The 16527-nt window shown below is 41.8% G+C and overlaps 2 protein-coding genes across 4 annotated transcripts; both read left to right on the top strand.

Moving 5' to 3' along the window:
* The first annotated feature begins 4134 nt into the window (after positions 1-4134).
* On the top strand, positions 4135-10403 carry LOC130536697 (stonustoxin subunit beta-like). 3 transcript variants are annotated; one of them, XM_057052831.1, is made up of 7 exons: positions 4135-5496; positions 5609-5673; positions 6514-7452; positions 8919-8945; positions 9045-9107; positions 9204-9346; positions 9620-10403. In XM_057052831.1, the coding sequence occupies exons 3-7, from the start codon at positions 7404-7406 to the stop codon at positions 10046-10048; spliced, it is 711 nt and encodes a 236-aa protein (XP_056908811.1). In that variant the 5' UTR covers positions 4135-5496; positions 5609-5673; positions 6514-7403; the 3' UTR covers positions 10049-10403. The 3 variants fall into 3 exon arrangements, with proteins under 3 accessions (XP_056908811.1, XP_056908803.1, XP_056908797.1); XM_057052823.1 differs by having other exon boundaries at positions 5609-6200; XM_057052817.1 differs by having other exon boundaries at positions 4135-6200.
* Positions 10404-10929: 526 nt separating this feature from the next.
* LOC130533875 (stonustoxin subunit beta-like) lies at positions 10930-12037 on the top strand. The gene is made up of 4 exons (XM_057047610.1): positions 10930-10987; positions 11115-11177; positions 11276-11415; positions 11508-12037. Exons 1-4 carry the CDS (start codon positions 10930-10932, stop codon positions 11916-11918), a joined length of 672 nt encoding a protein of 223 aa, XP_056903590.1. The 3' UTR covers positions 11919-12037.
* The last annotated feature ends 4490 nt before the right edge of the window (positions 12038-16527 follow it).

The raw sequence follows: 16527 nt of genomic DNA, 5'->3' as shown, positions 1-16527 counted from the left end.
TTCTCTGCTCTGAAGGAGAAGGGATTCCTTTAGGGTGTATTAATGCTTTCTTATCAATATCTGCATGGCCTTAAGCACCCTACCAGTTTTATCACTGGTGCCACGAATGCTGCAAACCAGTATAACCTCACATGCAGGAAGACTGGAAACAGACAATTGCAAAATCATTGACTGGAAGTCAGACGAACTGGAGGGTTTCATGTGTAAAATGAAACAATCCACAACGAGGCGACTGAGGCAGTTTCTGATAGTCTGCTCACTGTCATGTCGGGTGGTCTGATCTGCTGTGAAAGGCTCTCATCAGCTGGTGAGAGTGCACGTTTACCGCGACACCCTGCACGGTCGGGTCTGCCCCCTCAGGTTGCTGGAAATGCATTCACCGTCCAAGTCTCCGTGCTGTCTTCATCACCTGTTGACAACCCCTTCCTCCTTTACTCTGACAGAAATGTGCTTGCATCAGCTGAGTGGCCATGGAGACCCCTGCTGCAGGGGTCAAGAGGTGAATCGGGACGACAGATGGTGTTTCTGTCTGTCTGCTCATCTGCCTGCCGGTCTGTCTGCATGCACAGACCACCGCAGGCCGACCTGTTGTACTCGTTTAAATAAAGCCAGCAGAGGTTTATTAATCACAGACGTTGATGAATGGCTTCACCAGCAGCAGCAGCAGCACTTTTATAATCCATGAAGTCAACACTGCAACAGGCTTCGGTGCTCCGACAGTTATCCGGCCAAGGCAAACTTCCATTTAACCTTTAACATGCAGTGCTTTTAAACAAAACACACCCCAAACTCCCCGTCCCCAGTCTAGCGTGTAGCGCTTTGTCTCCCACTGTAGCGAAGACAAATGGACGCTTGTTCCTGTTCTGTGGCCAAAGTATTTCCTGGAGAAGAACACAAGCAGGTCCTGATGTTTGTAACATGTCACCACCCGTCTCACGTGTAATAGGAACATGTTTGTGTGCTCGTGCACACAAACATCATCAGTTTAATGTCTGGAAAAAAAAGCATTTCATTTCTATTTTATCATTTTTATTATTAAGTAAACCTCTGAATACGTCATTGAGGCCTGCGGCAAAATGAAGAAGATGAGAGAAGATGTCAGAGGTGTGTGTATATAGAGAGTATGTATATGTAGTGTGTCTTCTGCATTTGGACCTGGCACGATCGTTCCTCATGAGGCCACCTGTACAATGTGTTCCCCCCCTCTGCTTTACTGTGGATATATTAGTAATCAAGAGTTTCTACATGGACTTAATGGCCTTTCTGCTGTGACTTGTGTGCTGTTTTGGTGGAAAACCTGGCAGACCCCTCCTGTGTTTGCAGAACTGACAATGTGCTTGGTGCCATGGTGCAATATATTTCAGTAGTGTGCTGCCTGCATTCAGGCCCTCTCTATAATCTGATAAGGGAATTGAATTGGAGGGCGACTATAAATATCTGGAGACCTTAACTGATAGCAAACTTCAGCGGCTGTCACTGAGATCGTCTGCAGACAAGTGTGGCACTTTATTTTTGACAGAAAATATGGTATTTTAAAATTTGCTAACATTATGACCTTGACATTAACTTCCAGCCTTCGGTTGTGAGGGGCCGAAATCTTCCTTTTCACTTACTGGGGAACTCTGACGTCACTCTGTGGAAATCCTAAACTTCCGTAATCAAATGTATTGAATTTTGTTTCTTGGGATATTGCAGCTACTTTGAAATTTGTTCTGCATGATCATTGACTGCACTCTGCTGACCAGTGTAGAAACCGTGGCTGAAATGGTCAAATGATTGATTCTTTTTTCTTTCTTTTTCGGGAATTCACCTGTGAAACAAAATGAACAATGTTGTTGGACAATTTGAATAAAGTGTAAAACTGTTCCAGATTTACATCTCATGTATCATATAAATGCAACAAAATATTTTTAATATAAAACTGCCACCTTGTGGACAAAATGAGAACTTCACAACGCTTGACGAAACCCTTTACAAAAACAACACGTTAATTTTCAATCAGGGAATATTAGTATTAGTGCTAATTACTGCTACTACATCCGAGGGTAAGGAGCCATTGATAAGGAGTCTGGTGTTACCCTTAACTAACTATACTATACTTTCCTATAGTGCTTGATCTTCTTAAATTTAACGCTCCTGAAAGTATTTCTGCTGCGAGCTCTATCTATCTATCTATCTATCTATCTATCTATCTATCTATCTATCTCTATCTATCTATCTATCTATCTATCTATCTATCTATCTATCTATCTATCTATCTATCTATCTATCTATCTATCCAGAATGATTCGGAATATAGGCCGACATAAACTTTGATGACTAAAGTATTTTTGTTCAGTAATTAACCCATATCAGCCTGCAGGAGCGCTGTTTCGTTTAGGTAAATAGGTTTATGTGGCTCCAACAATTTACAGTTTTTCTCAATTGGTTTGGTACATTTCTCACATCAGAATTGAAATTCTCAAAAGTTCTTGTTCAATTGTCACATCATCATGCCATTTGTGCAGATGAAAAAGGCAGTTTCTCATTGCATTGAACAAATTGCAAATGCTTTTGTCCATCCATGCAAATGATTGTGTACAATTCTCAGGTTTTTCATACATTATCAATTGCTTTTGTCATGCTAATCAAAATGCTTTCTTATAGGAATCTATCAAATAGTCTCTTTCCCCAAAACATTTAGGCTATAGTTCATCATATAAGTCTTCACATGCAAAATGATTTACCAAGCCATCATAACATGTCAAGCATATATACATTTCCATAAGACATTTGTCTGTAAATATGATCTAAATTGGTAAATTCCTCCCAGGTGAATCTAGACTTTCTCTAATGAAAAGAGTTGATCAACCAATGATCGACAGTTTTCTGAATGAGCTCAAGGGAGCGGCAAAGGGGTGGCAACATAACTATGTGTGCCGCAATATCAGATAACGGTGTGCTGACACACATTCCACTGATGGGTCCATACAACTCTGAACGTCTAATAGCATTCCTAGACACTTTGTACAGGGATCATATCCTAGGTGGCCCAGCCGAGAATATGGCCCAGCCCAAATATGCCATAATATGGGACAATGTAAGCTTCCACAAGTCAAACCTAGTAAGGCAGTGGTACGCAAACCATAACAGAATGGTGGTGGAGTTCTTACCACCATACTCCCCATTCCTCAACCCTATTGAGGAATTTTTCTCAGCCTGGAGGTGGAAGGTGTATGACCGAGAGCCACACACACAAGTGACCCTTCTGGCTGCAATGGATGCAGCATGCCAAGACATTACTGCAGATTCCTGCAGAGCATGGATTAGGCATGCAAGAAGATACTATCCATGCTGCCTTGCACGGGAGGACATCAGGTGTGACGTGGATGAGAATTTGTGGCCTAACAGACAGGAACGGGAAGAAGCTGAAGATCAGGATTGAGATTAGAATTTGGGGAGTTGTTCATATTTTTTTGTTTACCTACTGTATGACCTATGTTTATATTTTTGACCTATGTTTACTTACGTATTGTATTTCACCTTTGTTATGTGCAGTGCTGTCTTTTTTTTTTCTTTACGCACTGCAATGTCAATGTTTGCCAATAAAGAAGTCATTCTGTAAATGTGAATCTTGTCTTTTCCAATCAATCTTACACATATAGATTATATGAGGTCAAATGTACAACACTTGTCATCACACCTAAACCACATTTTACATCAACATGTCCCTTCAAAGTGCACTATTCAATTGCCAACATGACTAATGAATTTGACTGTCTTATCCGTACACAATGACACAATGATTAAACATTCTGATGGCACTGACAAGTATATTGACACAAAAACTTGCTTTTGAGGGATGGACTAAGGATTTTGAGCAAGAGACTGGCTTTTGCAGGTGATCCACGGTGTTTTGCTATTTGTTCAAACTGTTTTGAGAAATGCACTTGATCTTCTGCAAATTGCAAGAATGATTGGAAAAATGTACCAAAGTGATTGAGAAAAACTGTAATAACAAATGCCATGGTTTTGCATGTGAGGGAACGTTCAACTGCATGTTGTGACTCTACGCAGTCTTTTGATGAGTTGTAATAGCACCAATCTATCACCAGAGGGAGACAGAGACGGCCTTACACTCGTTCAACTCTGGGTCTGCGGAAGCGAAGGACTGGAAGAAGTGACCGACTCAGACGCAAGCATAAAAAAAGAGTGGAAGTGTCTGTCTCGAGACTATAGGACTAAAGACACCGGAGCAGGTAATATAGACCACCTGTATGAAAATTCCCAGGAGACAGAGAAGAGAATCAGTTGAGACATTTGGCTGAAACTGTGAGAATACAAAGGCATTTATTCGATTAATGACATGAAAATGATTCTATCCATCAAAAGCCTCTTCATTTTTGTTCTGAGACTGATACCACTAGTGTTTCAAGCACCTATTTCAGATAGTGTTCACAGCTAACCACATCAGCTCTACTATTGATCTTTATTCTATCAACGTACTGTATTTAGTCAATTAATAAGTACTGTATATGTAATCAAGTATAGCTTGGCATCACATGTCAACTCCATATCTTCATGCCACCCATTTACATTCACAAGTTCTGTCTGAGCAGCCACACTAACATGTGATGTTGTTTATTGCCGTCTGGGATCTACTTTCATGTCAGCAATTCAGTGTTAACTGGGGAGGTGAAGAATGAAAGATCCGCAGCAGCTGGAGGAATGTTGCTTCATTTGATGTTGATGGATTGCTGTTTTCTTTGGTGCAGCATGGATTTGTGTCTCATGGCTTATCACCTAAGGACAGCACAGAGCTGCAGGTGTTCCAGGTTCCAGGAAGAGTCATTTTGTTTTGCCGTATTTAGATCTGTTTAAAGTCAAAATGCACAATACTGTCAGCACAGATGAAAACAAGCTTGCTTGAGTTTTGCAAATGACCAGGTGAAAACTATAGTTTTCTAGTCCAGCTACAAACTGCACATTGAACTGATCTTTGATTTAACCTCTCCACCTTGTCCACCTTGCTGATAGTGAAGCATTTCTGTGGAGTATTTTCTGGCTGCTTCAGGTCACCTCTGTGGAGAAATAAATGTTGTCCACAGTCGCAGTTCTCCTGCAGACTGAGCCTGAACAGGAGCTCCTCCAGGGTTTCTCTGGATGTGGTGGCTTTCTTTTCTTCCTGGACCTTTACAAGCCTTCCAGGACCTGCTGAGGAGAACCATCCACACGGCATGATGCTACCACCACAGCGATCGATGGTGGAGATGGGATGTTTGTGCTGATTTGCTCAGTCACACAGCAGTCGTAGGTGTCTTGGTGACCTCCCTTTATTGGCAGGAGCTGCTCAGAGATCTCCTTTTCTCCTCTCCTTCCCTCTCCCTCTGACGTCTACTTTTTAAAGACCCATTCTCAGAGTTGCTGATGTTCTTTTGATGTTCTCTTTAGCTAAGTTTAAACTACTCGCACCATCTGGTGAGGCCAGAGATTTTAATTGACACTACTTTGCAGAAAGTGAGACCCTGACTGGCTCCATTACAGCTTCCTTGATGCCGACCCACTTCTGGACGCCTGTCTGCGTCCTCTATTATTATTATGTGTTAACTGATGACATTTCTCTCGCCAGCTCTCAGCATCATTCTGTGATTGGTTGCACTTGCTGGTATCTTGATCCCTTCCTGCCATGTTGAGGTTTGTTGAATGTTGATAGCTGTCAGTGGCATAATGCTGCAATGATGTAAACCTTTTCTTTATACCCCCCCAGAACAGGGGGTATTAAAGGGTTTTGGGGCCCCTAAGGCTCAGAGGCATTTTGCTGAGGTATGTAAAGGTAATGAACGCGCTAATGGACATGCCACAAAGCATTTAAGCCTGGATAGTCCTGGCAGCGCTGACCTATATTCATCTAAGTAGCTGATATATTACTTTTAATCAATCATGCATGTCAGAAACTGATATCACCACAGACCTGTTGTCAGCCTAGATGGTAAGGTTAAGTAGTGGAATATATGAAGGGTGTCCTGAGGCCTGCTTCAACAGAGGTCATGTAAGTTGATTTCATGTACTGTTAATTCCTTTATTTGTCCTTCAGGAGCATACGGGCACATTTGTTGTGTTCTATGTTTTCCCTTAATGTAAAGACAAAGACGTTTAGATTTCTTTCAGAAGAAATCAACCTGCATTTCAAACAGAAACTTCAGATTAAACTGGGTTTTGAGGTAAATTATTCTCAAAGCAAAAATGATGCATATTTCTTTCTTATATTTACCTGTATGTTTACCAAAGCTGGTGCAATTTCTCAGTAAAATGAATAAGGAAATAGTTCAAAACTCAAGTAGTCAAGACTTGCGTGCAGTCAAATATACCCAGATGCACGTAAAAACTATTTATAAAGCCCACACTGGTGTTACTTTTGAGTCCTACTGGCAAGTCAGGGGCACTACTAATATAATATGTTACATACATATAGTGTATGTGTTTAGTATGTCAGCTGCACCGTAATCACTCGCTCTGGTCATTCCTCATCTTTAGGTTGGCTAGAACACAAGGACAAGACTGTTTGTGGCTTACCGGGGAGACCACGCCGCAGACAAGAGTTTACGAGGAGCGACATGCCTTTTCTTTTATCTCCCTCTGAGTGCATTGTGGGGATTTGGTTAGATGTGGTGATGTAGGTCAAGAGCGTGCGCTGCATTAAAGGACCATGAGATCTGAGTATCTGGGTTTGTAGGTTGCAAAGGTTTATTTTTAAATGGCGTATCTTCATGGTATGGCATTTTCTAAAGTATATTTGAATACGATCTGTCGGTCAACCTGTGGAAGCCTGACGGTAGAAGGTTTTGAGTAGTTTACATCAGGGCTGGAAACCACAATCACTACACTGCAGCATGACCACAGGCTCACTGGCAGGAAGCAGTGATCTCTCGGCAGCAATCAAACCAAAGATCTGGCCAGGGTCTTTGGTTTGATGGTGGTTGACTTTTGGCAATCAAATCACTGTGTTAACTTTGTTTTGCCTCTTCAGTAAACTGAGAAAGAAGCCCTTCCCAGTTTTTGCAGCATCATAAGTCTCAAGCATGTGCTCGTGTGTGCGCGCATGTCCCTGTGCATCAATTCTGTCAATGTCTGCAATGCAGAGAGGTCAATGTTGTTGTCAGAGCGGTGGGCAGGGTTTATTTAGTATTAGGAGGTGTCCAGGACACCTCCCCAAACCAGTGGTCTAACCATTTTAAGGAAAAACATATAGAGGTGGCTCCAGTTACAGGCTTCTCGCCCCCCTCCTTTATCACGTGAACCTTAATGTGCCATCCCACTGGTTCCGATTCCAACACCTCTATCCCGCATCAAACATATATAAGGGCCGTACCGAACTGGAACCAAAGGAACCCGCAGGGAGGAACTGAGACCCGGCTGAGATCAAGATGCCCACCACCACAAGAATCATCTCTGACTCGCGGAAGTCTGACAGAGGTGATCACTTCATACGCTTTTACAACACTGCTGAGGTGCTTGTCCTTGGAAACTCAACACATAACAGCATCCTGAGTTTAGAGATGGAGCAGTCTAACTTTTGTGTGTCTCTGTGAAAGCACTCAGTTATTAACCGCAACCCCTCGGCAGCACAGCTGATCCTGAGTGAAGGGCTCGCCTGCATGTGTGACGAAGCACGATCATTTACTGTCTGATTTCATGCCTGTCGAAATGCGGGGCTCATATTGATTTTACTGCCTGCAAGTAAGGGTCCGCAAGTGTCAACATCATCTGCATTAAAAGGGATTTCATTTGCAACTTGAATTTAATAGGCAGGACAATAAAAAGCCTGTCTTTGAACCGGGAGGCATTTAGTGGGATTTTAAGGCTGGTGTCCTGCATCATTTGCATAATTCAGCATGAATGTGTTGCAGTCAGTCTCTCACTGCGACACTCCAGAAAGCAGAGTTATTTTTTCCTGACTATCTTGGAGACAAACTTTGATTTTCTGTGTAATGGTGATCCTGTAATTTAGGCACAAGTTGTTGATGCCGCAGCATAAATGAGTGTAATCAGAAATAACCCTGTAACATTCAAATCAACTCACCTTTAAGGGGAAGTTAGTGTAGATTCATTCACTGTCAGATGGTGATGCGAGCAGACAAAGCGGCCGTTTCATTAACTGGTGTTGTGGACCGGACAGGTGGTTTGAAGTTCTCACGCATGGTCTGTCAGCCTACCGTCACCATGGAGATAAATATCAGCTCATCCACACCTTACACTCATGTTGCAGGGCACAAAAATAACCATAATGTTTGAAAAATGAATAAAGATGACAAGTGGGTTTAAATGGCGTCACTTTGAACCCAGCATGGCTGTGGGTGCACAGCTCCAAACAGCCCCTAATAATTCTTTACCTCTTTAAAAAAGTAATTGGTAATTCTTAGAATGTTTGCTGTAGTATCAAGACCTCCAAATATTCTACATATTAATATTTCAAAAGCCTAAACTGGAGACACCATTGAATGTCGCTGACTAACAGTCTAAATCCTTGCAGGAATCCCCCTGGGCTAGAGAAAAGAAAGGCCAGTTTTATTCATTGTTGAATGCAACTTTTTAACGCACTCCCTCGGATTGCAACAATTTCTTTTTAAAAGAAAACACGAGAGGGTGCAGACGTCTCATTACCTGATAAACTGCTCTCAGGCTGCCATCGCCCTAGTACGTGTGAAGTGTTCAGGCCATTTCTGTCACCTTTTAACATGAATCACCTGCTGCTCCAGAAAGCATGCAGTGGTGATGATCTGACTGAGGCAGATGCTTTTCTAAGTATACACCTCTCTGCGGTGGCTCACTTGATCTGTGTTTAGAAACATCTGACACATATCTATAGTATTTACAGCAGCCCAACTGCAGTATCAGATCTTCCAGTGACAGTGACAACAGATTTTCTTCTTCGTTTTTAGCTAAAAAAGCCAAAGCTGGACCCTCAGGTAAGGCACCGTCTGCTCTTCTCATCTCAGCTACCTTCAGCATCCTGGGAATTTCTGGCTTCTGTATCTGACCTTTGATGTTCCGTGTCCACATTTCAGAGAAGATCCCAGCATATGAGCCCAACATCCCAGAGCCAAAGTGCAGGGCTGACCTCATCAAACGTGAGACAATTTAAAGTCCATTAAGAAGGAAGGAAGAATGAATAAATATATACAACACAACTGTTCCTAAGGCCATGTTATCTCTGCCTGTTTCAGACTGGTTTAACCTCACTCTGGATGACAAGACAGCCAATAAAATGCTGTGGATCACAGAGGGCGGCGCTAAAGTTGCTCGCATGACTGACAGCGTCACTTGTCCTGTTTTGGATAGACCAGAGAGATATGAATATGTGCCACAGGTACAGTCTAAACACACACTACCACACACACACACACCTGCATCAAAGCAGTGCGGCTCATTTTAGCTGAGCTATAACTTCCAAGAAGGTGGTGACACTGTAGTTGTAACCACATCGCCGTCTGTGTCTCCAAGGATCAGTCAGCAGCCTGGTTATTGGACTGTTGTGGCTGCTGACTGATCCTTGGAGACACGGTCAATAACTGTGTCCTGTTAGACACTGAAGTCTCCTTCTCAGTGGACACACAGCCTCATCCTACTTTCCTTCCCAAAGGTTCTGTGCAAAGAAGGAATTCTGGACTTCCGAGGGTACTGGGAGGTGGAGTTTGCCGGATGGGTGGTGCTCGGAGTGGCGTACGAACGCGCGGCAAGGAGGAACAGCGACGGGCCCTGCGGCTTCGGGGAGAACGAGGAGTCCTGGGGTCTCGGCTGGAGCGGCTCAAGCTACAATGCCTGGCACAAGAGCCAGACCGTGGAGATCTCGGAGGCGCCGCTCTGCTCCACACTGGGGGTTTACCTCGACCAGCCTGCTGGTCTTCTCAACTTCTACGCTGTGGAAGAGGTGAAGGAAGGAGAGGAAGGAGCAGGAGGAAAAGAGGTGAAGCTTCTGCAACAGTTTAAGAGTTGCTTCTCAGAGAAAATGATGCCAGGCTTCTGGTTGGGAACGCAGTCGCATTGTTTGATCAAAAAGAAAGAGGAATGATGGAAAGCTGCCATATATTTCATAATATTGTTTATATTGTTGCTGTTAATATATATGGTATTTAGGCTCTTAAAAAGCTTTAGAATAGTGGTAATAAAGCACTTAGCTTAGGATAATCAAAGATGACCTCCAAGAGTAATTCCTCATGTGCTGTATGTGTATGGCCAATGTGCAGCGTAGTTACTACTCTGTTAGACTTTCCTGAACCTGCGGACCACTCAAGGTGCACCTCATATATTTAAATGTGTTCATGCCAAAGTATTCCTCCATTGTTATTGTTGTTACAGGGTTACCTTGATATGAAATGAATGTATACAGAATGTCAAGTATAAATAAATCCCTTCAAAAACATTCACCCTGGTTTATGCACTGTTGCTTTATAGTTAATAAAGTGGTTATAGCTTCGATTCCTTTTACACCAATAATTTGCAGCATACAACACATTTGATAGATTTTGTTGGAAGATTTCATATTTATTCAAGTGCATTTATTAAAAATAGAAGGCTTGGTGTGCTATGACACCCCCGACATAGTTTAAGCTCATTTATCTGGCTCGAATGAGACGTGTTTCCCACGTGTTTCTGCATCCTCCTGCGTATCACCTGCTGACAACTCTGACAAACGGCCTCCAACTCGCACATTCTGTGATGTTTGCAGCCAGAACACACTCCTAATGTTTCAGGGGTGTCAGATACCTGGGCCTCACCAGCCTCCATACGTCAACCTTCACTTACGAAATGTCTTTGACGCGGCTCCCCCCCAGGGCTTCCACCGGGGGTATAAAAGTCAGGTGGAAGGAGGAGAGTTTGCATCTTTGCTCCGGCTGAATGTCAGTGTTTCTGGAAGCTTCAGGACGTGGATGATCAACGCAGAGCGTCGAGATGCCGATGACCAAACCCAATTCCAGGTTGATTTTATCGGAGACTAATTGCAAACAAGGTGTGCAGGAATTAGTCGTGTTATTTCTCTATGTTCACTGGTTAATAAAGTGCGGAATGAATGGATGAATGGAGGATTAGCTCAGACCAGCTCACCCTAGCGGCAGTTCTGCTTTTCTTACCTACAGAGAATGTTTCCAGTTATGTCCCGAACATCCCAGAGCCAACAAACAGAGCTGATCTCCTGACCCGTACGAGCAGATTTCCTTATCCCAACTTATATATCAACACAGGTTTTATTCATCTATTTGTTCTTTTAATCAACCGAAAACAACATTCTTTCTTTTAGACTGGAAAAAGTTGTGTTTGGATGACAAGACGGCCAACAAAATGTTGTGGATTTCCGACGGCGGCTCCAAAGTTTGTCGAAGAACAAAGGAGGTTTGTCCCGTCCTGGACAGGCCAGAGAGATACGAGTACTCTCCACAGGTACGTCACACATACAGCTATTTGTTTACCTGACAACTACTGAAGGAAACACATCACTTTTCTTTGCTTGTTTGTTTTCCGTTCCCTCAAAGGTGGTGTGCAAAGAGGTCATTTGGAACATGAGGGCTTACTGGGAGGTGGAGTTCTCAGGTTGGGTGGTAATTGGAGCCACATATGAAGGAGCAGGGAGGAGGGCCAGTTCTGGGCCCAGTGGCCTTGGAGAAAATGAGGAGTCCTGGGGTCTCTGCTGGTCGGGAACGCAGTATGAGATCTGGTTCAATGGAATCAAGAAAGACATAACCGATGTCCCTTTTTGCTCTACGATTGGAGTTTATCTCGACCAGCCCGCAGGGATTATAAGTTTTTATGCCGTGACCGGGGAGGGAGCAGAACGAGAGGCTCAACTGTTGCACAAAGTTGAGACGTCCATGGATCAAAGGATTCTTCCCGGTTTCTGGATTGGGATTCAATCTTCCTGCACAATCCTCAAGATACCGGAGTGAAATGTCACCTTTTACCTCTTTAATCAGCAAATGTCTGGAATTGTTTGTGATCACATGCATCACTTCAGTTCTAGTCTGGATGATAAACTTTCTAAATGTTTGCTTGAGAAATATTTTTGCATTGTTTTATGCATTATAGTTTACTGATACTCTTTTATTGTTGCGCAAAGAAATAAATCATTGCTATAAATGGAACTTTTGTTTAATCCTGAGTGATTTCGTGTTTTTTGGGCATCCTCTGGATGCCGTTTACACCGTCATGTGTTTGCTTTGTTGTTAAACGGACTCACTTTGGTTTGTACGAAGCTCCGATTCAAAGAGCCCGTTCCCAGCCGTGACAGGTGGGACGTCCGCTCCTGTCACCTTCACACCTAGAAGCGTGAGCTTTACAGGAGCTAAAAGCAGGACAGCCAGACAAACCCATAGATGTCACACTCACGCATCCTCATTTAACAAATGCCAAGTGGACTCACAGCCACAGAGACGACACGCAGGGTTCAGCACCGGACCATAACTCGTGCATTTATGTGCTGTCTTTTTCTGAACAAAGGTCGTGTTTCCAAGGCAACTAATGTGAAAGAATATGAAGAAATGGGCTCCTTAAACCACTGCTGTAAAAATATTTAAGCTCAAATTATAATCATAACTTTAATGCTCCATAGGTTTTAAATTAAAAAGTGGAATGTAATCAGTTGTAATGCTAAACCTTTATTGAATAATCACATTTTTTTAAAATATTGACGCTCCACACATTCGGTTAAAGTAATTGCACTCCGACTGCTTCTTTTACGCTAAAAATCTTAAATTGATTGCAAAGAGGAAGCAAAAGTGAAGTGGAGACGTGGAAACGCTGCTGTAAACTGTCACACTCAGGAGCCAAAGGTGGCGCTGCAGCAACCTCCATGCAAACATTGGTGGAGGCTCTGCTGCAAAATGGCTCTAAAATGTCTCTAAAATGTCTCTAAAATGTCTCTAAACATGTTATAAAACAGTTTCTGGTCTCCTCAAAGGTCAAAGCTGCAAATATGATTGTGGATTTAATCAAGTCATTGATTTGATTGTGGAAATATTGTTTTATTTTAAAATAAAGAAACTTGGTCAAATCTGATATCAAAATATAAAACTTGCAAAGAAATAAATAAATTAGATTAGATTAGATTAGATCATTAAATTTGATCAGATTTTTCAGCATGTTTTGTCTTCTTGTCTCATTTTCCAGCTGAGAATCAAGCACGAAGGCATAAATACTTTTGAAGATGTAATAGGATGTTTGGAGCGTAATTAGTTTGAGTGCGAAGTCTATAAGCACCCCCAGTTAAACCTCCAGGGCAAAAATCTGTGGAGGCCGAAAGCAAAAACAACTGCAGACGATGATCTAAGAATAATCAGATGGGGTGCTTATGTGAGGAATGTGAGTGAGTGGTAATTCTAAGCTTGTGTCAGCATTAGTTATGTAAGTGACACATATAGCCTGACATATTCCTGGAGGGGAGCATGTCCTTTAGGGTTCCAAGCATTATCCTTAAAACTAAAGCTGAAAGCCAGGCAGCAAATATGCAGAAACCAGGTTTGACATAAAGATATTACTCTTTTTAAGGTCTCCTCTTCAAGCCAGCTGCTTATATTACATTTGTGCCTAATTAAACCGATTAACATAGGTTTATTCCCCTCTGGAGCAACACCAGCCACTATTGACACCGCTAGTGCCAAAAGGGCTTCAGTCATATACTGTGGGGAGCTGATGGGGATTATTAGAGAAATATAGAACATCTCAAAGTGTTTTTCATTATCTGTATTCACTTGTTCACACTGGGATCTAAACATGAACTCTGCATCACCAGATATGTGTCACAACTTTAAGATTATACTACAGCTGCTCCTAAAATGGATGACAACAACAACAACAACAATAATAATGATGATGATGATGATGATGGTGGTGATGATGATGATGATGATGATGATGATGATGATGATGATGATGATAATAATAATAATAATAATAATATAATAATAATAATAATAATAATAATAATAATAATACATTGATTTGTGAAAGTGAAAAGTTGGAAATTGAGTTTAAAAAAAGTCATTAAGTTTAAAATTCTTTTCAATCCTGTTTACATCACTGGAATGTGTTCCAACAAACTCGATTAATTTGATTTAAATTTTAGAAACACTTGCTCACAAACACAGAGACTGAAACACTGATTGAAAATGACTGCGCATGGGGCACACATCTTGTATATTAATAAATATTATTAATTGTTTTATAAAACGTGTGCTGGATCTCACAGAAAAGGGAAACCCCACAAACCACCTGACACAAAACACCACAACTAGACCAACAACAATCCAAGACCAACACGAAGAGTATTAACTGTACTTTCTTTATTTTATCCCTCTTTAATTTGAAGAACTTAATTATTTTCCGTTTGAGATAATGTCTTTGGAAATGACTTTTTTTTGGTTGTGAACTCTATTCAGGGGTGTTTTAAGTTATTGAATACAACAGCGCCCCCTGTTGTCAGTTCAAATACATTACACGCAACATTCGTCGCTTCGCAGTGTTCCGTCTGTGTTGCTGTAATATTCTGAATCTATTCTCTTTATTTATTATATGCTTTACAAAATATGTAATTGGAAATTACACGCTTTCGAACATTAGAGGAATAAGAAGTGGGTGAAAGAAAGGGGGTATGGGATACATATGTCTATTTAATGCATCAATTAAATAACAGCGCCATCTGTTGGACTGTTTGAATTAATTAAATTAGATTATGTTGCATATTGGAGTCCAATTATAACTGACTGTTCTGTTCAACTTAGTATAATAGTACACTAATATTAAGTGTAGACTTGTAATGCAATCACTGTTGGTGAATGTATCTCTGAGCTTGTTGGAAGGGTCTGTTCAGGCAGCATGATGTGAAATGTAAATTATGTATAAATGGGAGTGAGGCCTCAAGCCCCTCAACTGCCTCAAAGAGACGATGCTATTACTATGGTCTGTAGATTCTTTGTAAAAGCGTGGGAAGTGATGTTGCTGCGGTCTGATCTCGACAAAGGTGCTGGTGTCTTTAGCCCATGAAAGGCTCTTTGTAAGCTAAGCTGTGATCATTGTTTATGATAAGAAACTTTTGAAGTAGTACTTAACACAACAAGTCAAACAGGGAACAGCAGAGGGATCAGCACAGCCATGGAGGGCTCCAGTGGTCAGGATGATGGTTGAGACATTCTTTTATCATGTTACTGAGTGTTGTATCATGTTGTTGAATCCAGGGTTCAGGGTTGTGCTGGGTTAAGGTCTGGTGCAGCACAACCCCTTTTCAGAAATGTTAAAAATGGATATCAGACAGAGAGATCGCTTGTTGAGAGCTGTTGGCTCAGTAGTTGAACATTTTGGGTTATTTAACAAACCTCTGCATGATTATACATGAACAAATAATCACTTCAAATCAGACAAAATTCAAATGTAAAACATTTGGCAGCATAAAAGATTTCCATCATCTTTTCACAGTAACTGTGTGTAAAACCTTTACTTCCTAGTTCTTTTTAATGTTTATGTTTTCACATTCCTCTGATCGTTAAATCATAATTAATATCATTAATGTCATTTACGACATTTCCCATGATCCTGAAGTTCACCGCACACGTTGATTGTGCCCCACAAGTAGTCGATTGTGCAAGAGTAGCTGGGATGTACCCGTGCAGCTGTCAGTCAGCCGGGCTGATGGGACAGAATGCATGATGGGAGGGGGCTGTAAATACAGGCAGGGCATGAACTGAACATCCGGGGCATCTGAAGTCGTGACCTTCCTGGGTTAAAAACAAGTCTGCACATGTGAGATACTAATTATAAAGTGGCATGGTTAGCATGTGTGTGGGAAGCACTGGTGTGTGTGTGTATTGTCCAAAGTTTTTGAAGTTCTTTACTGGTGGTCAACACCATTTCTTGAGCGAGTGTTTGGTTTTATTCTTTAGCTGAGTGTAGAATTTCAACATGGTGCCGGCCAACATTGGGTCTGCTTTTCTGCAAGAGTAAATTTAGCCCTGGTATCTGTCCTTCCTCCTTGTTCTTATCACAGCTCTTAAAATGCTTTTGATATCTTCCTTTTGTCCAATAGTAGCGGCTCTCTTGAGACGTCTGTCGTGGCCGACTGCTGAGTATCAGCTTTCACTTTTCCTGTTGCTCCTTTTTTGTCCACACGATTTTCATCCATGGCCAGAAATGCTGGTGCTCCTCTCACCTTAAAGCCCACTTGCTCTCTTCCGCATGGACTGGTGCAGAGTTGTCCACGTTACAGGTACTTTGGTTTCTGAAAATATCTGGAGAACTCCACAAGACGCTGAGTCAGTGCACGAGAAAACCAGATCCTGTCATTATTTATGCAGAAGTCTAGGCTCAGTGATTATACAATGATTTGAATAATTGAATCTCTTTTTAACTAACTGCTGATTGGATAGGAAGTGAGTAATTAGAACTAAAATATAACTGTGCCTTTGTTCATTTTGGCAAATTCTCCAATGTTGCTCTCAGAGGTTTAAATGCAGGCTCTCTGTCGACCTCTCTGCCACAGTATGGCCACTACAGCTGGCCTCTCCACTG

The sequence above is a fragment of the Takifugu flavidus genome, chromosome 1 (assembly GCF_003711565.1).
Source record: "Takifugu flavidus isolate HTHZ2018 chromosome 1, ASM371156v2, whole genome shotgun sequence".
Classification (NCBI taxonomy): domain Eukaryota; kingdom Metazoa; phylum Chordata; class Actinopteri; order Tetraodontiformes; family Tetraodontidae; genus Takifugu; species Takifugu flavidus.
The sequence above is the reverse complement of the archived record's forward strand: the minus strand, read 5'-3'. Positions and strand labels throughout refer to the sequence as shown.